At 36.6% G+C, this 22,221-nt stretch overlaps 1 protein-coding gene across 2 annotated transcripts in view; it reads left to right on the top strand.

The window, feature by feature from the left end:
• Positions 1-6,842: 6,842 nt before the first annotated feature.
• The window catches only part of GABRG2 (gamma-aminobutyric acid type A receptor subunit gamma2), a 60,564-nt gene continuing 45,185 nt past the window's right edge, over positions 6,843-22,221 (top strand). For both annotated transcript variants that reach the window (XM_085518829.1, XM_015876420.3), the window contains exon 1: positions 6,843-7,810. In XM_085518829.1, coding sequence (XP_085374955.1) covers positions 7,704-7,810 — 107 coding nt within the window. In that variant the 5' untranslated portion in view covers positions 6,843-7,703. The remainder of the gene's footprint in view (positions 7,811-22,221) is intronic.

Here is a 22,221-nt window from a genome sequence, read left to right as displayed (position 1 = left end):
CCTTTCACAGATGTTGCAAGAGAAATTTTCCCCTATGTCTTTCTGCAGGATTGTGACTTCAATGTCCACTAGGGAGGATTATTTTGAGAAACAGTCTCTCCATCTGTTGTCTCTATCAAGCAGTGTTAAGCATTTTTTTTTCCTCACTGGAAAGCTGTCCATACATTCCACTTCCACTGTGCAGCAGAAGCCTGGAAGGAGCACCTAGGAGACCTAACCAAATGGAGCAGTTTCAAATACCAATGTTTGTCTAATTGAGAATAAGATTTACCTTCATACGGAAGATTATACTCATAAAAAAGCGCATCTTTTAATACACAGTAACCTGTGTCTTTTAATTAAATCCCTTAATACCTCAACAATAATGTCTGCTGCAAAAAAGGCCACTTTCTGTTCTCCCTGCCAGCAGTGAATCTTTGCTGGAGACGTGTGGGAGCTGGTAGTATGGAGGTGCAGTGTTGCTTTTTCACATCCTTCATAGCAAAAGCACTCAGAGAAGTGCAGGGGCAGCTGCCTGTTTCCATGCCTGGGTGCTTCAAAGCCAAACTCTGGGCCACAGGGCAAGCTTATCTATTTCAAGACTGGAAAGAATGAGATTTCACTTGTAAAAGCTAATGTCAGAGACATTAGGCTAATTAGCTTTAAAACAAGTTAAAACTTCAGAGTTTTTGCTTTCCCACTGAGGACTGGGAAATTTCAGTTTTAGATGTGAACTTGTGAGCTTATCCCCACCTCTCGGTGTTTTTCTTAGAATCTGTTTTGTAGGGCCTGATGAATTATTAATAAAGAAAGAAATGCCGTTCTGCCGGTGGTTATGCAAACACGCCACCTCAGAGGCACAACATGTTGCTTCTGTTGCTGAGGGCGTTGCTCTGAAATTATAAAAAACTTAATTAAAAAGCATCTCTGAAAAAATTCGGCCACCTCATTTCGAATTACTGGTTTAAAGAAAGACGGTGGTGTCTATACAGACGGAAAAGCAGCAAAACGGCACTTGTTCCTGGATACATTCTGAGATCAGATCACTGTTTTTGATGTGGTCTGACAAATATGAAAGTGTACAGTCCATTAGTTTCTTGGCTTTTCCTTTGGGAACAGTACAGAGAATTAAATTAATATTTGCTGAAAGAAACAACTCAAAATTTTTAACAAATGAAATCTTGGTTTCAGCTTCTGAGACATCTTTCTAAAATAACAAGAGTGTGTACAATTAACCCAATAACTAAGGGGTACTTGAAAACCTCCTTCTGAAGTTCTCTTTCAGTGTCAGATCAGTTGTACTTCAAGTGGGCAAATCTGGGGATTCTCCCCTTTTAATTTCTACCTGACCCTATGTATTTCACAGTGATAGTAGATACAGGGATTGTCAAAAACGAGTCTTTCTTATAGTAGTCTTTTAAATTCAGTTTCTTTTGTCATGTTCTAGTTTCTATTAATATATAAATTCATATTTGATTTAGTCCCAGCCTTTGGAATAATATTACACACATCGCAAGGCCTTCAGACTTCAAAATAAGCAATGCCACCTAATCATGATAATGATGTTATCAATTTTAATAACAGCACAGCTGTTTAATAATTACCATTGTTAATCATTATCCTAACCTGACCAGACATTATAGTGTTTTATATGTTTAAATTTATTTGAACATTTGTATTTTTACAGTTATTTCTGCTCTGGAATTAATTTCATTTACACTGCAGTTCTAAAGGGGTTGTGTTGATGGATTAAACCATTAGTTCTAATCACAACAGCCCAAAAAGATATCTGGAAAATTAAACTATCAAGCTTGGAAAATGAAGGCAAATTGCAATTTTTTTTCTTTTTTCTCTTTCTTTTTCTTTTTCTTTCTTTCTTTTTTTTTTTTTTTTTTTTGCTAGGGGAAAGTTTACAGATCTCATAGACTACAAAGCAGACTATATCATTTTTCTGTAACATGAAAGAAACATTAACTATAGCTTTTCACTGGCTGGTTTTAGTGAGCAGCGTACACAGACCTCAGATTTCAGCCTGAACTGTTAAGTGTCTCATTGGCAGCCCTTCAGAAATATTTGTGTTTTCAGTCCCAATTCTGAAAGCTTTATAGTGCTGAAGAGAGTAAAATACTGAATTAGTATGACTTTTTATCTTCCTGTACAGAGTCATAGCAGCTCCTGAATCCTCATTTCATATGAAAAAAGAAAGTGTGGCAGCCAATAGGGGAAGTGTTTCTTTAAATATACATTGGACTTACTGAGTGACATATATGGATGATATAGAACTTTAGCACTATATTTAGAACTATAGCACTTTATTTTATTTGGGGGCCATAGCGTCCTAGAAATATGGGGAAATTTGCTAATATATATAAAAGCTCAAATCAAGTCTGCAACTGAGATCATCATACAACCTACGTTTGAGTGGAAAAGGAATAATTCAGAACTCACTTCTATTTTATTATTACACAATCTGTACAATTATAGGTGCTTAGGAAGATAGCGCAATAGAATATTTACTATAAAATATTTACTATTAAAAATTACTAATATTTAGTATTAAAAAAAAAATAAAAGCAAGCAAACAGACAGGGAAGCAAAATAAGTGTATTGTAAATCTCCAGCAGACACAACAATCTGAAGAGATTTCTGATGCAGTTACTGTTCTGAGTATATTGTAAGTAATGCCAGACCAAATACTGTGAAACACAGTAAGTTTATTTTAGAAATATTATCCTGAAAATCATTACTTAGCAGTGGGCTTTCATGTCAGAAAACTGAACTTGAGAGGGAGAGATGAAAAGAAGCTATAGACTTTATATAACATCCTAGGAAATCACTTTTTTTTCTTCACTTTCTTTTGATCTTGTATGCAATACTTCCCATTTTCCATTATTTTTTCTCCATTTGCTTTTTATCTCACATGCCTTATTTCTCATTACCTTTCATATGTGTTGTTTTCCTCATTTTTTTTCCTCATCTAAATCACTAAAAATACATCTTTTTATTTAAGTGGCTTAAAATGGTTTCACCGCCCTTTAACCTCCTAAAGGAATGAATTTCTACGGGTCCTTACAGATAACAAGATATTGTCTTTTTACTTTTATGTTTAAAAGTTTATCTGCAAATTTCTCTTTTGTTTAATTTCAGTCCATTTTTTAATAAAAGCCTTTAGCTATGATTTATACACAGCACTTCTCTATCAGTCATTGGAAACAATGTTGAAGGGACCTTTATATATTTGCGGGACTCGCTTGGTGCAAACTTTGAGATATTCCAACATTACCACCATCATTTCCAATGCACTGAAGCGGATGCTCAGCTCAGTATGCAACTCCCTGATTATAATCTGCAGATTTGCGTGGATAAGCTTACCAAGATTCTCTTCATTTACTGGTGGGACAGCTGTGCATGGCTGTCTGGAATATGGCACATCTTTCATTTCTCTGTGAACACTGCTGAAAGGCACCACCCATTGCCTCATATGTGCTCATATCCACTGTCTGGTCACATTTAATAAGAAACAATGAATGTCAGCAGGTTCATTTCTTTTCTGGAAAAATTCAGTGACACACTTTTGCTCCACATACATCTCCATCATATGTGCCATCATAATAAAATATAAGGCATTATTTTTGGAGCAGCCCTCCACCATAGGGTTCCCTCCTATGTCCAAATAATTCCAGCATGATCCCAGAGGCAGCAGTGGCATTACCTGTCTGCTGTTCCTCATTCTTTTAGGAATGAGAGGATGAAGAAAACTCTAGTTTATTCCTTTCCCCCTCATTTCAGAACTTGACTAGCAGAAGCAGGAGCTGCCTTCCTGGGCTGGTGTCAATAGACACTGGTCTTTAAATTAGAGATTTAGCACAAGGTATGTGGAGAAAGTTGTAGTTCAAACACAGTTTTTTGATGCAAGCTTGTCCAATACAAACATACTCATTGTTGATGTGGTTTTTGTTTGTTTGATTGTTTTTCTTGTCTAAATTGTCATGACAAATGACGAGCTGATACAGAAAGTATTTTCAGATAGGGAAAAAATAAATGCAATATTTTCTGGGGATAACTTGGCAATCTCTTGACATTGGCAGTGCATATATCTTCCCTTTAGCCCTTCCCCTTTCCTTCCATTGTTTCTTTCTGCAAGCCAAAGGGTTGCTGTCAGCTCTGGAAGAAATTGCTCTGGCTGCAGGGAAGGAGTAGAGGGCCTGACCTGAGTTCAATACTTTGTTTTTATTTCAGTTGGACTGTTTTGTCTTCTTTGGTAATGCATGATACAGTATTTGATACATGGGAAAAAATAATTTCAATAGTAAGGAAGAGCCAGGTTTTCTTTGGGCTTAGAGACACTTTGGAAATCAATGGGATCTGAAAACCTATTATTTGTAAATGAACAAAACTCCTGCCAAAGTACAGCAGGATACTGCTGTATTATTCTGGGCTGATACAGAAAGTACACTTTGGAACAATCACATTTGTGTTCAGTTACTTTGCGTAAGACATCTTTTTCTATACAAAACCTTTAAGTCATTTGTTGTGAAGATATCGCATCTGTGCTCAGGGACAAGTCAATATGTGGGATTGATTTATCACACACAAAGTGCCAGATAAACATTTGACACCAGGCAGCTTCCTCATGTAAATTTGGTCCTTTGTGATAATTTATTATGATGCAGTTCTGGAAGACTGCTATATGATTTGAGCTTGCAGATATAAAATGCAGAAACCTGAGCTTCAAAGACAGTGCATTTGAATAGAAAACAGTCTACTAGATTTTTGTTTGCTGGAGCATTTACATCTGCTGCCAATAAACAGTGTTTTTCCCCACAAAAGTTGTCATCATAACCAGAGATTATAATATTTAAATGCATTGTGTAAAACCTGGTTTTGCTTTCTTATCTTCTAAGCCAGGACTACAAACTGTAGGATGATTTTGCATTCAGGGTTACTGGCAACCAGCATTAGCAGTGGGTACGTTTTATGAATCATGGTCAAATATTCAGATACTGAACTAATGCTAGCTCTGATATCTACCCTCTAGGACCACTGAGAAATGTGACGTGACCTCATGTGGTCTACTGACTATACCAGAGGCTAAATCCTTAATTCCCACTACCTAAGTTGGTGCCCAGAGTCAATTGCAAACATCTGAAAATCATCATGCATCATAAAATGATGCCACTTTTAATATGCAGGACAATTTACACAATCTTTAAGACACACTTATTCATCAGAATGCGAGTCAAAAATATTAAAAAATTTACAGTTAATACCATATCTACCAGAATAATATTATCAATGGGCTATATCTCTGTACATCTTAATGAATTCCAAGTGGGAGAGGATGAAAATAACACTTACTAACTCCTTCTGAAATACCCTATGTGTGATGGGAAGTGCAAGGAGAAAACATAAAAATCCTGTGCACACACACAAAAAAAATCATAAATCCTTAAGACTTGACACCAGAACTTTATTCTTCATTTGCAGACCCTCTCCAGCAGGGCATAATGAACTGCACCTCTGGAGTAAATCTGCAGAATAATTTTGCAGGGAGTTGAGGAATTATTTTCAGACAAAAAGGTTAGGAAAGATTTTGCTATGGGACAAATTTTAGTAAATAATCTGTAAAGGTGGTATTCCTGATGTTACAGCAGCCACACTGTAATGAAAATGATAACATTAGCAGAGTTCAGATGCTTAGATCAACTATAAACAAAGCTGACTCCCACATCAAACCTTGCACAGTATTGTTAACCTTCAAAGGGATGTTTTGGTAACTGATGAGAGAGACTACAGTAGTAAAACCACAAAAGTGTAATGTTGACAGGTAATAAAAAGAACCATGAGCAAATGTTAATGTTTGAATATGCATACATACGTGTATATATACACACATATATTGATAGAGGAATACAGGGAGAGCATTTGGAATATTTTATAGCTTTTTATCTGTGAATGTTTCACAGATTGGTGAAGTGTCAATTAAGAATAAGATCAGTGATTGGAAATATTAAGAATCAAGCTCATAACTTGGTATTTTGCTTGGAAACACTGACGAACATACAGTGACAATGTTAGATATGGGCATGAATTATCACAGAATGTAATATCTGGTTCCAAGATGTGTTTCATTCATCTGATGACGTCAATCCATCTCTTGTAGCTACATATACAGCGTTTGGAAATGAAAAACAAAAATATATAGCTAAATGGCTGAAGGCTAGATCTATATTTTCTGAGCTGTCAGTGAAATATTACTGTCTATTTTTGATGGATAAAGTACACTCTGCATTTGGACACTGGAGTTACCACATCAGCCCAAGTACTGGCAGGTTTTAGTAAGATCCAGGCATCAAGTTTGGTACTGTTGTAAATACTGATGTCTTTACCTATCTGAAGCATTTTAATTGCTTTCTGTTTGAGCTCTCCTTAAAAGAATTCTTTTTCTCTCTTCTAGATGGATGGGCTTGGAACTGAGATGGCATCAGGTTACATTTATCACTTCCTGCTCATTATATTTGCAGTCTCCCAGCTCCCAAGTGGGTTTGAGGAAGCTGTCTATATTTGTATTGCTTTTAGGCATAAAAAAACGTGGAGGGTCAACAATCTTTTAGTGGTCCAAGTGACTGTGTTAGCATGAGGTATGGTATCCTGCCTCTGGGAAATCATGAGATTCTATTTGTTTTACTGCCCTAAAAGCAGCTAAATTACTGGTTTGAACAGTGGAAACTGGGATTCCAAAATTGGCAAGATTCAGCTTTCGTAAGCATCTAGTGTTTCCCCTCTGCCCAGGAAGTATTTCCTGTGTTAGCCTAACCTGATTTTATTAGGGGGAGGGGAGATGAAAGCCTTGCATTTCTCCCTAATCCTATCACACACTAAATCACCTCATTCATACTGACTCCACCAATGCTGCTTTCCTTATTTCCTGAGTTACTAAGCAACAACCATCCCTCCCCTTTCCACTCCCCCGATCCATCCTTTTATTTTTTCGCTTTGCAATCACGATTTTCAAGCTGTTTAGAAAAATGAGGATGCTCAGCAGCACAGGGCAAGCTTTTCCTTCCAACCTCCCTTTTTATGCCTGCCAAATCCTTCTCGCCTTCAAAACGAAAATCCCGGCTGCCTGCATATGTGTAATCAAAGGTTAAAAAGCACCACGGCTGACACCACGCATGTGTTAATCTGTGCTGCAGCAGAGTGCATCATTTCCACTTTGACCTCGGAGTTAATCTGCATTCAGGCAGTCGCTCCATTGCTTTATTCTTTCATTTCTTTTTTGTTTTTTTTCCTCTCATTTACTCTTCCCATTGCTGTTTCAAATTTTTTTTTGCATGTATGTGAGTAGTTCCATAGATATGTGCATGTGTATGTGTTTCTCCTTCCCTTGACTGTTTTTATTCTGTGAGTGTCTATGTGTGTGCATGTTTTTTTTCTGTTCTTTCCTCCCAATTACATTATTCCACTGGATCGGGAAGCTGCTGCCTGCTGCCTGACTGAGCTGACGTTTTTTGATTATATCTGCAAAGGGCTTGTGCAGATCTAATTTCTGCCCCCCTGCATATTAATTCCTGCAGCTGGGCGCAATGTATCATCCCACTGACGGGACCTGGTAGGGAGGGGGGAGAACCACTACCAAAAAAAAAAAATTAAAGAAGGGGACGGATCCATCTGCAACCAAGAGGAAAGGGGAAAAAACAGGGTTGGGGGGGAGAGAGAAAGAGATGATTCCTACAAATCCAACAAGCCTGGGGAGCACTGCACTCTTGAATCCTGCATTTTCTCTCAAAATGACGGTGTGGGCACTTGTGTTCTTCTCTTTCATCCAGTGGTAAGATGTGCTTTCTGATTCTGTTTGTTGGGAAGCAGGGGGGGGGGGGAGGGAAGGGTGGGCTGGGGGGTGAAGATGCTGTTCGCAAATTCACAGAGCCGTAGTGAGAATGCCGGAGGTTTGGGTAGCAACATTGCATTCATATGTCTCCGAGAAGACGAGATCTTAGCATGTTTTATTTCTGTTACAATTGTGGTTGCTCTGAAACGGACAGGGAGGGTAAGCAGCGGGTGCGTGTGGCAATGGTACATGCCGGGTGTTTCATGGAATTTGATGCCATATTAATGAAGCCTTCTGTGTCTGAATTATTGTTTGCTAGAGTGCAAGGAGTTACAATACAGCTGTGTTTTGTATGCAGATTGTCTGTGCCTTCATGTTTGTTTCTATCGAAGCAGCCACATCATGGCTGTGCCCGGGCTCCGGGCTTAGAAGCGCTGTAGTTTGCTCCATCTGCAAGGAGCCAGCGCAAGATTTAGGACCAAGGACAGGGATGCAGATCTCTGCAACCCTCCCAAGGCAGGCAGTGGGATGCTGCCCACATTTCCCAGTTTCTGTGATTCTTCTAACACCGATGGAACAAGCAATGGGATGTAACAAAGTGCTTGTAAATCACACAGCCAGTCAGATTACACAAATGTTTACAATAGCTTTTACCCCCACAGGCTGGCACATGTTCTCTTTGAGATGTTCTCTTTGAGGATAACCTGTGCACATTGCATGTGTGCATTGTAAACGTGAATGTAAAAAGGCAAAAAATTATAGCAGAGGAAAAAGGAGTTTATATATGGAAGGACAAAAAGTAAAGGAGGGAGTGAGTATAGCTGCAGTGCCAAGCATTACGCTGAACCAGGCATTCTTGCAAAAAATTGTGGACTGTGCATTTAACAGTTTAGATGAGAAAGTAGCACTGCATTGCAAAGTACCTGGCCTTTCAAATGGTAATAGACTTTTCTTATAGCTGCACAAGCCATGTTATTTATACATTATAGAAGTTAGAACCCACTACTTTTAATTTAGTAATATGGTATTCTTACAGTTTCCTCATTCCAGTTCACCTTCTTTCTTATCTCAGCCCTTTTCCTTGGACATTGTTGTACTTAAATGAGGCTTGATTTCTTTTTCTTCCTAGTTTTTCTGTTTAAGGAAAATTGAACTTGGTAGCTACTGGGGTAGGATTTTACTTCCAAGCAAAACAAAAGGCCAAAATCACTGGCCAGGAAAACTAAACGTTGCTGGTTTTAACAGTAACTTTCATCACATTAAAATAACTTTGTGAAGAATTTCCTCTACAGAAATAAATGTAAAATGGATGAAAATTGAGTAGACAGTGAAAGAAAACTTGGTGAGCCCACCAGGAGAGATACTTCATTGTCAGAAGTAAGAAAAGTGTAAGGCTTCTCTGATTTTGTAAATTCCTTAAATTATTATGTGAATTCAGCAATGGAAAATAAGCTTTTATAGGATTTCAAGAAAGCAGTTCACCTCAACAATGCTGAGGGCTTCAGCTGAGGTGGCTAGACCTGTGTTTCTATTTCTGTGTGATTATTCCTTCTTTCCAATTGTCAAGCATTCAGGTTACACAGTCTCATTTTGCTATAATACTTCCACCAAAATAATCCCTGATAGTTAATTTAACACACTTCCTTCTTTTCACTCATCTTTCAGATTGACGTAGCCTTAGAGGAATTCTGCCAAAATTATTTCAAAAGCTTTAAAAGAAACTCTTTATAGTAGAAATTAAAGATCTGGCCCAGAAAAGGGTTGTTTCCTGCTCATAATGATCTGATGGGCAAGATGGTTTCCTTCTTGACACCATATTTTAAAGAAAAGTAGCAGAAAGAGAAGAAACATTAAATAAATACAGTTTAAGGGGAAAATCCTCCTAAAAGCTCTACAAAAATATTTTCAATGGATCATCATGAAGATGTTTTAATTCTAAAAATCAAAACACCTTTCTCCTCCTGTTGTGGAAGAAACTTCAGTGTTAGTTTTGGAAAGTCATGGACTGAGAGTTATGAACATTGATTTTAAATATTGTTTCTTTATAGAAAAATTGATGTCTTTCTTAAAATTCTTAAACGGTTCAGACAGAAGGGAACTTAACTGCAGTATGTGCCACTTTTCTGGGACACTGAAATGCTTACAGACCTATGTAACTGAACACTAATGTGTTCTATGTTATGTCCATGAAGTGCTGTCATCAGTCAGTATGTGCAAAAGTTTCAGTCTTTGCAGAATGTGATGGAGGTTACACAGATTAATACCATGCAGAGGATTTTCCTGATTGAATATAAAAGGATTATACTCTTGAGAAATTCATTGGAGAAAACCATTCAAGCATCACTGAAAACTATAAACCATGATTTGAGTCATTTCAGAATAAATGTCCCATTACCACACAGTAACATATTACCTTTACAGTAATGTTATATCATTAGTTTCATCACATCCACACAGTACATCCCTATAATTGTGCACACAAAAGTTTAAGGAACTGCTTCTTTCCATGTTTCATGATGTTTGTGAGAGTTCTGCAAACACTGCATAGAGTTTCCCCATCATCCTATCCCTCAAACACATGTACGTGCATTGTGCAGCCCACCCTCTTGACTGAAATACTGTTTTAGTGAAAACAAACCAAACAAGACTCCAAAGTTCTGTGCACCAAAATCACGTGTTTGAGAAAATATTTAAAAAAAAAAAAGATAATACTTTAGGATTCACACATATCAGTGTGGCATTCAATTGGAACAAACATTTGATTAAACTTATCAAACATATCAATGAGTATTTAATGCCTATTACATGTAATAGAGCTCACTGACCAGCAAAGGGTCAGACAAATTTAAAGCTATACCATGCATATTATTTAGATGCAGGTTTTATTTGTTATTTTTGCATAGCCATTGGTTTTAACAAATTGTCAGCAAAAAGATCACATAAGAACAGTGCAGAGTAATGCCTAGATGTGAAATGCTGGACACTGACTACTTTTATTTTTCTTCTTGTAAGTGCCCAGGTAGTGGAATGGCAATGCTTCTATGCTCAAATAGATAACTAGAATTGAAAGCTGTCAAGATTGATAAGAAAAAAGCACAAATAAGAACATCATTTTTGCACCAAAATATTTTGGTGTGCATGTGAATATGTATATATTTATTAGCATGGATATAAATAAAATTGTTCCTGCAAAGCACTAGCAGTGTCAGCTGGCTTCTTGTGCTGTGTGATAAGTGATACAATAACAGTGACTAAAAGGGGCATGAATATCCCTGAGCTGAACAGTCCTTTAGAATTAAAGACTGCTAACATCAGTTTGGTATTAATCTGGTAGATGCAATCATTCATACACTAGTTTCCAATGCTTTCACAGTGTATAGCACTTGTATTAAGCCAGTGGTCCTGTGGAAGTCACCAGGAGAGTTATTGGAATATATGTAGATCAGCAAGGGCCAGTTTCTCAACTAACAAGGAACGGTCCTCTGTAAAGAGGCATCAGAACAGAAGATGTGAATATAGGTGCCAATAAACAGTGATATGTTTATGTTTATGTGAAAGTGAAGTTTTAGTGCTGACCAACCTATACAGTTGGTATAGTTGGTTTGATATAATACATAATGCATAATACAGTGTTGGTTTGAGCAGAGGTGAGACTGTCTGGACACAGGACCTGAACTCAACTTGAAATACTGAGGGGCAGCAAGGAGGGCAAAACTGACTTTGAGTTTTTTCAGACATACTGCATTTCTGACTGCTATCAATTATCAGCTATAATGTTAGGATTCAAACTGTTTCAGAGAGGGCACTTGGAACATCTATGATTCTAATAAGAAGACTACGAAAAGCAATAATATGAAGTAGATTTGAACAAGTAAACAAGATTCTCGCTTGCTCATTATTGATATCTTAATGGGAGCATAAAAAACTGCAGACATCATTTCCCTACTTGCACTTGGATGTGCGGATTAAACCCTTTAACTAACTTCTGTTTTAGGGACTATACCACACAGCCATAACTTGCATGCTAAAATTAACTTATTCCAAATTACTATGATGAACACACAAGGTAATGTTAGAAAGCCTTTGAATATCTGAAAAGCAAAACTTCCTAATAAAAATAACAACAAGAAAATATAGCCTTAGGAACGGATCTGCTCTTTAAATGTATTATTTCCCATACAGTTCATATCACACGTTTTCTCAGAGGCCATTCAAACCACAGCTTTGTGTCTTAAGTTTAAACTGCTCTAGTTTAGTGGGGAAAAAAAAAAACTTGTTGATTTGGACTGTGGTTTTGTTTACTTGTTTCTTGCTCAGTTGGCAGGTTAAGAAACTGTAACATTACATGAAAAGTTAAAAGGAAGACAGTTAGGATCAAACCACTCAGTCTTGTACACAGCAAGAGGAAGATTCTGTGAGAATGGCAGTGCAGAACACAATGCTAGCTAAGGGCTCCCTTAATATGGATTCAGGCTTCCAAATATATACACACATACATGAAATGATTGAAAGTTTGTTTGTTTCGATGCATCATAAGCTATCTAGTGCTGTACTTGTTTACATTCACTGCATTATAAGTAAGGTTTGATTTTGCATCTTCCCAGTGATGTCTACTAAGAATTCAGCACTCTATTTTACATCTAATTCTGAACATCTCAGCAACCTCATATAATGGACCTAGTTTAATCCTCTCAGTAATGCTTGACCAAATGCAGTCTGCTGTTGAGAGAAAAGCCAGGACCTATGTGATGTGAATTGTTATCAGTAGTTAGATACTTAGAGCTCAGAGCAGGGAAATAACCCAAAGTTAACTTGTAGCTTAAAAGAATCTTCAGGAAGTGTTTCTTACACTTACAATGCTTTTACTCTTTGCAAAAAGATCTCAACCTACATTCCTGCTAACTGATTTACAATAGCTATATACAGGTTTTTTTTCTTTCAGGGTGAAATTTATTCCCAATAGAAGGTCAGCTTAAACTTAACACTGCACTTCTGCCCACAAACTATAACATAAATCGATTTTAAGTGGCACTCAGGTCTTGTCCTGACCTACTGGCCATAAAGGAATTTCTCCATTAAAGAGCAGGGATTGCTTTTGGTGAATGGCAATTCTGTGTAACAATTAAGGAGACTTTGAAGCATAAAAAGAGAAAGATGCCTGTTTATTTATCTCTTTTCTAAAAAGATGACAATTGATGATAGAAACAGATGCCCACGTAACTTCCCTAAAAGTATAAGTATGCTTCTGGGAGCAAAGCTGGAGGCTGTTTACTCAGGACAATTTACATCCACTATATGACAAATTAAAAGATTACAGTCCTGAAGAAAGCACAAGGACAGAACCTCCAAATGCAGGTAAAGTAAGTCACTGTCAGGTAACTATAGCTATTATGAGGAAAGCAAAATTCTGTTTCATAGAATGAGACCAAAACTTATCAAGCACTAATTAAGTTAAGGAATATAACTACTTGTAGGGAAAAGGTCTGTTGCATGAAAAAATCAAGATAAAGAGAGACTTCAGCTGAAGGGTGATACGATAAAGAAACAGCTTAAAGTGTCCATTCTACATGTATTGATTTCAGACTTGAGGTTCAATATAATGACTGAATTCTGATGATCTGAAACTTAATGTTCATTTAAGGTTTCCTTCTGATAGTGGATTACAGCCCAAATCACCATGGTGCTAACAAAAAGCAAACCACGGAAGTTTGAATGCTCCTGGTGTCTACGTCTGTAGAAGTGTATTATCTTTACAGACATTTTATTTAAGTGAGCTCCTGATAGAGAAGAGCTCCAATAGGGTCTTTGCTGTTTAAGTTAGGCCCCATTTTCATTCTTCTATGACAAGAAGTAACAGGCCTGTTTGAGTCTTTCCATTCAAAAGAAATTTAGGTTTGGTCTAATCCAGGAGACAAAGAAAATATCAGAGATCTTTCCTTTGGAAAGAAGGAAAAAGTAATGTTTACTTTTCAGCTTGTCATATGAAATAGTTAGAAATCCATTTATAATGTACTATGTAATTATTTTGATGTGAGAAATTTATATATAAAACATTTCTTCATTTTATCCATTCAAAAAAGAATTTTCAAAAAAGGGAGACAGTGGTTATGTATTTTCACAAGATCCAGCATCTGCCAACTTACTGAGACAAAGAAAAAGAGGGGTAAGGCAGCCATAGAGATAATAGGATTATATTTAGTGTGATTCTGGGTTGTTTGTATAGTTGGGACAGGAAATTAATATGTGAATCTTGTCAGACGGAATGCTGGGCATTCATTCTAGCACACAATGATATCCTCTTATTTATCTAAATGGATAATATTTTTAATGCAACTACTTTCAGGAAAAGGAGGCTTTAATGCTGCTGAAAGCCATCATTGAGGAGAAGTAATTCAGTGACTGCATAAGCAGAGGAGAAATCTTGCAAACACCTTCCCATATAAATGGCTTCTTCAGCTGCATAATGCTTTTTCATATGATGTTCTAAGCAACATCAAGAAAGTTCACGACAGAAGCACTGCCTGTTTTCTCCTACGTAAAAGGCACGGAGCACTTCAAGAAATTATCACTGGCTGCATGAAAACTTAAAATGTTTTCCTTTCTAATCAGTAACTGCAGAGTCTCAAGTTTTATATAGAATCAAAACCAAGAGAAGTACACCAAGGAGCATTAAAGTCAGTGGTGAGATTTCATTACAGAAAATCTCTAGCCGCATGTTTCTGGAAGCAGAGAGATTTTACCAGGGAAGAATTGCTATATTTTTGCCACAGTTATCACTCTTAGCTTCCGCTACTGGCAAATCAGATGCAAAATACATGGCCTGATATATAGCTGATCTGACCCAGAATAATCATCATTTTACCCTCATGTCTGCAAAGTGACAGCAGCTGATAGAAGTTCAGTAAATTATACAAGAATCTCAATTAAACAAACGATTAAGTAAGAAAATCACGTATGTGTAAGTCATATTTTCTTCACTACAGAATCAGATCTATTTTTTTCAGATTTAGTTGAAGGACATTTTCACACATAATCAGTAATGTACAACACAATGCGTAGGCCTAACTGTGAAATCTGGCCATTGTATATCAAACTAAATATTGCTCTTACAAGATAGAACTTTCATCTGTTCACAGACAGCAAAACATAAAAGAAATAGCACTCACACAAAAACTAAGCCAACGTATACAGATTATTATCATAAATAAAATATCAGTGCATGGAAAGAAAATTTGAAAGAACTGAAGGATAGTAATAAGCATTGGGAAGAATGGAATGAGGAGCAGATATTTACTTTTTATGCCTGCATTATTCCAAATGATGCAGGTAATCACATACGAAATTGTATTTTCTTACTGAATGCCAACTTGGATGTTTGTGTGAACTCTTGAGATGAAAGGCCAACAGATGATGGCTGTTCTCTGAGCCACTTATATTGAGCTTTTTGAGCTCTTCATGTCTTACAGAAAAAAAAGTTATGGCACTGTAGACTGATGAGAAGTGCATCTTGAAAAGATGCTCGTGCACACCCCAAAATAACTGTCTGACAGAATTCCCTGGAAAACACTGGGTGAAATCAGAAAATGCTTTCCTTCAATAGCAATTCAATGCTGTATTGTGTAACACAAATGGCATGTTCTGGTCATATGAAGCTTTCATTAATCTGTAGTGAAATATCTTCAGATATAAACCGAAATCTGCCTGCAGCAACAGATTGAGGATTATGTACTGAACTGCACTTTCACTTAATTTATCCTGTACAAAAATGTCCTTCAGAGAAAGCAGGAAAAGAGATAGGAAAAAGAAGAATAAAAGGAAAAATAAAGAACAACTTACATTAATGAGGTAAAGTTAGAAAGCCTTATTACTACTAGATATGCTGGTAGCTGCTGCTGCACTTCTGTAACTCACTGGTCCATGCATATTGTTGACTAAGACGAAGGAAGTCATCAAACCAGTCTGAATTATACTCATAATGGTCAGATAAATCATCCACTTCTTGTACAATCTTTAAAAATATGGTACAGGACATACTCTGCTTTTGTACTCCAAAAAACAAAGAAGGCACAAAAGACTTCTCTCTGAAGATTAACAACTAGAAGTCTTCAATGAAACATACAGCAAATACTGGTGCAGACAAGGGAGCACAGCTGATTAAGGTTCATTAAGTTCAGAAAGTTCATGTATCTTTCTTCTTTTGCTATCCCAAACTAAATCTCTTATTTCTAGATTTAAAGGCTAAAGAGCCATTATACCTACATATAGTCATTCAAACTGTGCCTGTGTACAGAAATGTACTCAAGTGATCAAAAAAAGCACCAAACCAAATAAACTGATAATGTAGTTCTGTGTGCGGATTACTGGCTCATACTTATTTGTGGTACAGGCAGTATTTTCAAAACATCTGAGAAACCACTGCCCAAACTTATATTACACTTAAGGCAAACAAGCAGGCAGATGTCAGTGAATGAATATAATAAAATAATTGATATAACTCAAATTATAGTCATCCTGACTTTCTGCAGATGAATCATTGATAGCTCTTAGGGAGACTTCTGAGTGCAAGGGTTTTAGCTATGAGAAAGGCTGCACAGTTGATACGAATAGGAGGTAGAAATGAAGAATATATGGAAATGAATTATGAATTGGAATTAGACAATGTTTCAAACAGAGTGGCAAGATGCCTGGCATTACTTCAGATAGGAAACCAGTGCAGGGATTCAGGAATATGGGTTATTACAATCAAATAAAGAGACCAAAATGATGAACGTATGAAGTCAAGTCAGGCATTATGCATTTTTTGTTTGAAATTAGAGAGAAGGGAAAGGCCACTGTGGTATGAGAACACAGATGAGAGAAGGTTAATATGCTCGGTTGTTAGGCTGATAGCACATCTCAGTTGAAAAGAAAAATGAGAAGCAAAGGAAATCCATCACTACAGCATGCAACTTTGGTTGGAGGTACAGTGATGTAGTAAGAGGATTTGGAAGAAAGAAAGCACGTGATCAGTGTAATAATATTTGCATTGCCAAGAATAGTAGCTTTACTTAGGAACGAAAACACTCATTTTTGCTTCTATATAAATGATATGATGCAGTTTGATCCTATGACCCATGAAGCCTGTGAACCCTAATTTGTTTGTACATTACACTACTGTTTTGTAAGGTAGTAAAGGAATTGCTGTTTTATTGGCAGATACGGATTTGGAAGAGTCGAAGGCTACCATTGATAAAAAGTTCTGAGGACCTTAAAGGACAATCACAAATCTTACTGCTCTTTTGTTGGACCAAAATAGTTAATATTGTCAACAACTGCTTTACAGTGAATAAACATATATTGCTATTTGTAAACTCCTTGGGGCAAGGACAATCAGCATTACATTAATTTTATGTATACATTATATATAATATATTCATTTTTCTTTCCCTGGTTTCTATGGGAGAAGCTCAAAAACCTTACTAAGCTGCATTAAAGACTTAAAGCATGTACTTAAAATGACTTAAAACCTTACTAAATCTCTAATGCAACACATGAGATTAAATTGCCACAAATCTTTAGGACCACATTCTTAACTTCCAAGTCCAGTGTAACTAATCAGGCTATGAACACAATATTTAAGAGACAATGAAGAGAAACATGAAGACATTCTCCTCTTCCACTGGTGTCAGAAAGGTTACAGAGCTAAGGTACCTGAATTTCCCCACATATGAGGACAGTGTTCCTTTCATCTTATAGCTGCCACCACTGCCAGTGGCAGCTTCTGAGTATTCGAATGAAGCAGTCCCAAGTTCATATTTGCTATTAGCATTCAACAACTTTAGACCCTTTACTCTGGGTAGGCACCTCCATAAGGATTATTTATTGGAGTTTCATAATTTACTGTTCATTTATGCAGAGAATGTCTGTGTGAAAACAAACCCTACGTGGGCTCAATCTTAAAAGGAATAAGAACAAATTTTATTTTTACAAATTTCAATAAGTGTGTTTTACAAGGGCTGCTGCAGTTTTGATGGAAATAAATAGGAGGCATTACTTGTGGAGTGACCTACTTAAGTTTTGTAGTAAAATTAATCTTTGGAAAGAAACTAAGAATTATAGCTCACATGGTAACTCTAAGGATTTTTTGAGTGTTTAGAGACTTCCGGAGAGACTTTGAACAGAAAACAATTTGCAGCTTTCATTACAACAGCTGTTAAGGGAGAAAAAAAAGGAAAAGTACTATATCTGTAAAATTAATTCTTCAGTTATAGTACACCAAGCAATATTTCTTTTGTTCTTGTTATTGTAGATTAGCAGGTGATTAAATCCATTGCCATATGCATTCAGATTAGAGAATGAGAAACACGTTATCTGCAGTTGTTACCTGCACACAAAATGATTTGTTCTCTTCAATAGATAGAAAAAAAAGGCTGTAGTGAAAAAAAATAGAAGCTTAATAATGAATAAGTAGTATTTTAAATAGGACTTCTCATTCCAGTTTACCTGCAAAAATTCCAAACAGCATGTGAAGAAATTTGTATTTTAACAGGGTTGTCACATCTACCAATGACAATTTTACCAGCATGGTTTTCTGCACAAGAATCATAATACTAAGCAATTAGCAGTGTGAAGAGCATAATCACGAAAAATCTGATGGAGATATGCAAAAATGGCAACATTGCCAATTCAGTGCATTCTTGTTATGTCCTTTCTTCTAAACCATTCTACTGAGAATGTCTCTTGGAAATGGCAAGGTTTGTAACAGCACCCGTTCTTCATTTAATAAAATATCTTGAGGCATATTTGCTAAATTACCTAGGGATTCAAGGGAACAAACCACATGTAAAAGGCTTGCTCTGCTGGCTCCCAGGGGAATTTCTTTTCATCAGTTCTCTGCCAGATACTCTGCTTAAGTCTGTTCATAAAAAGACGTTGGAGCAAGGAAAACTTAATATGAACTTAGCCATGTGGAATACACACTATGATTAGTAAAACGTCTTCATCCTACTTCAGCTTCTGCTCATGTTCTGTTAATTTTAAGGCTTTGCATGGTGATACAGTACAGAGAAAGTGTAGTACTACAGATGAGGCCTTGAGAACTGAAGACAGGATACAGCATAGAGGAGTATAGGCATGATGTGATAAGGGATAGGGCACAGGCTGGGACTGGAGAGCCCATATCTATAAACATGGCACCGATGGTCTATTTAAGAATTACAGACCTAGAGCTAGGCAAGCATGGTTTACAGGTAGAACAAATCATGAATTAGTACCTTATGGGGTACTGTGAATTAGACACCATATGTGGTAAGCCTGGATGTAATGTGGAGCTGCTGACAGTAAAGAAAAAGATGTGAATTGCATGTTAGCAATAATAAAAAAAATCCTAGGTTGATACTTTGGGTGAGAAACAAGAAACTACCAACATACAATCACATCTATAGTACCAACCACCAAGGAATGTCCATTGGAATTCCATAACAAAACCAAAACAGTCCATTTTATAAAAATAAATACATTCCACTGGGAAAATTCAGGCACACTTGTTGACAGATTTCCTACTCAGCTGACATAGAGACATTAGCTCAACACTTACATTCTTAACATAGCACACATTTACCCTGTGATTAGGACTTAACTCCACATCCACCCATGCACAGTCTGTTTTATGGATATGAGTGCAAACAGCGTCTTGCATAGTATAAGCTGGTTTAAGTGGGAACACATCAGTTACTACTGGTTACCGTGCATTAAAAAATGTGATGTGAAGTCAACAGGATTGTTTAAGAAAAATAGTAATTTAATTTTCACTATTTGCTCACACTCATTTTGTGAATGAGTTAGTTTCATGATGAGTTCATTAAAGAGCTATGTATGAAGCAACTGTTTTCTGTTCATCCAGCCCTTACTTAAAGGTATGTTGCATAATAAAAAATGACAGTTATGACACTTCCATGATCAAAAGAAGCAAGAATTGAAAACACACTTGGAAGAAACAAATAAATCTGTATTGTTTTTATTTTTTTGTTGCCTGGCTCCCTAAATTTTTTGGAGTCACCTGATGCACTTAACTAAAGATAAGGGCTATCATATGGCTATTTAAGTGCAAATAAATCTATTTTCCAGTAAGGCATGAGATCTTTCCCTAATGGCAGTCAGCACTTAAATGGAGTCTAGGAGAGGTGCAGCCAGGCTGCAGCCATTCCAGTCACAGAGCTGAACTGCCTTCATCTGTACTCCCAGGGCTGACTCTGCGCTCACCTCAGGTGATCAATTGGTGGTTCAGGCTGTGACTCAACAGTTCCCATACACTAAGTATTGCTGTTGAGATTACCGACATTCCAAAATCCAAATCCTCAAATATCATTGTTCTCCAAACTTAAAAAGAATGCTAATCGAAATCTTTGGCAAGCCTAAAAGTTGATAACAAAACTTTGGTATAGACCAGAGGGTTCCTATTGACAAGCATTACCTATAATATCCTTGGATACAAAGATGCTTCAGCCCAGCATTTTACACAAGTTTAACAGCAATAAGTGCTTTCTTCATGTAAAATACGTTCCTTCTCACTCTCCTTCACTTAAGCTGTAAAAGAAACATCCTAGTTCAGCTTTGAAAGAGAAGTCTATAATCCTTTATTATTATTACTCCCATGCCATGTGTAGCACTATTCAAGATCTGATTGTGGATGTTCAAACTGCACTATTGAAAGTTTGGTATTACATAGCATTAATGTAGTGATAATCTGCATGTCAAACTTTTTACTGTCAACCTTATGTAACAGTAAACGTACAAAGAAAGTAAGCACAAAATATGAAGTTTGTTTTTCACAGAAAGACCTCTTTTCCTGTTCCATAATTACAAAAGCAATTGTCATGCCCAGCAAAAAGATTTTCTCAAAGTTGGGAGGCTATGCTTAAGGTTTTTATTTCCTGACTTTAGCTAAGTAATCCATTCCAAAACTAGTGGAACAAGGCAAGATTCTTTTTTCTCCTGAGATGTCAAGATAATTGCTTATAGCTTTGCCCTTCTAATAATGTTTATCACAGTACTGTCAAGCACAAAACAGAAGATATCCTGTACGGTGTAATATTATTAGCTTGGTATTCGTTAAATGCCCTGGCTTAGTAAAACAAGTAGAATGACAGTAGTTCCTTAATTGGGATAAGCATGCTGTGTTTCTTACTCCGAGCCCAATATGGGGATTATCACACTATAGTGTTTTTGTGTGTTCTTAAACATGTGAGATGACAATGTAAATATTCTGTTATATTTTAGTCTAATGAAGATTTATATTCAGTTCAAAACAAATTTTAAAGCTCACATCTGTAGAAAAGAAGCAAAATAATTCCAAATCCCCCCTAAAAATTAAAAAAAATATATTTAAAAAATAAAAATTCAGGAGGGTTACTTAGTATGAAAAACTGCTGAAATTTCTGGCATCTCACATGTTTGTTTCTAAACACTGACAGATCATGATGCAGAGATGACTACACCATGAATGATTGATTCCAGAAGTGACTTCCTTCTGGGTGAAATTACCATGCTGGCAAAATACAGAAAAATTGTGCACGTATTCTGCTAAGCCATAAATATAAGTATCTCATTGAGTATTACAGAACAAGAATATTTATTCCACTTTTTCAAATCAAATTGAGCAACTGAACAACAATAATCATGCCTCAAGTGCCTCAGATTTTACACACAGAGTTGTGTAGTACTGTGCTAAAAGAAAAGGAGGGAAAATAAAAGAGAGGGGAGAGATGGAGGTAAACAAAAAATATTCCTTCTGAGACTTTTGTAATTCCAAGTTTACTCCTTTTACAATTAGATAGAGCTCACAGACTTGTGTCATTTGCCACGGCTATCAGCAACATTGCATTAGCTATCCAAGTCTTTAGTCTGATCGTTTCATGATCAAATTTTCAGTACCTGACATGATTAGAATATTTCAGGGAATGAGGGCTGTAACAGTAGTCCAGGAAATAATCTTACACAGGTGACCTACCTAAAATCTACCAAACTACCCAAATCATTAAGTATCAGTAGAAAACATTTTCTTTCTCCTTCTCTAGACTCCTTTATGATACAACTAAGTGGCCAAAATACAGCTAACACACCCTAAAAGCCATCTCTAAACCAAGGCTTTTCCAGAAATACTGAATCTTAGAATTTCAGGTGTTGTGTGGCTCTTCTGGGACAAAGATCCACCTGGATACCAGAATCATGGTCTTATCAGTACCAGTGCTCTAAGAGGAGGGAACAAAATAACAGTACACTTTCTCACTTATCTTCCAGCCCAATTCTCTCACAATCTTTTTCATTTCCTTTTATGCAACTTCAGATAACTGACTGGATTTCCCATCTTCCTCTCTAAGCAAAGCATCATACTTAGTTTCTGCTTAAGATGTTGGAACTGACAAATTACTTGA

The sequence above is a fragment of the Coturnix japonica genome, chromosome 18, assembly GCF_054131305.1.
Source record: "Coturnix japonica strain WE chromosome 18, WE-NBRP24, whole genome shotgun sequence".
In the NCBI taxonomy this organism is placed as follows: Eukaryota; Metazoa; Chordata; class Aves; order Galliformes; family Phasianidae; genus Coturnix; species Coturnix japonica.
The sequence above is the reverse complement of the archived record's forward strand: the minus strand, read 5'-3'. Positions and strand labels throughout refer to the sequence as shown.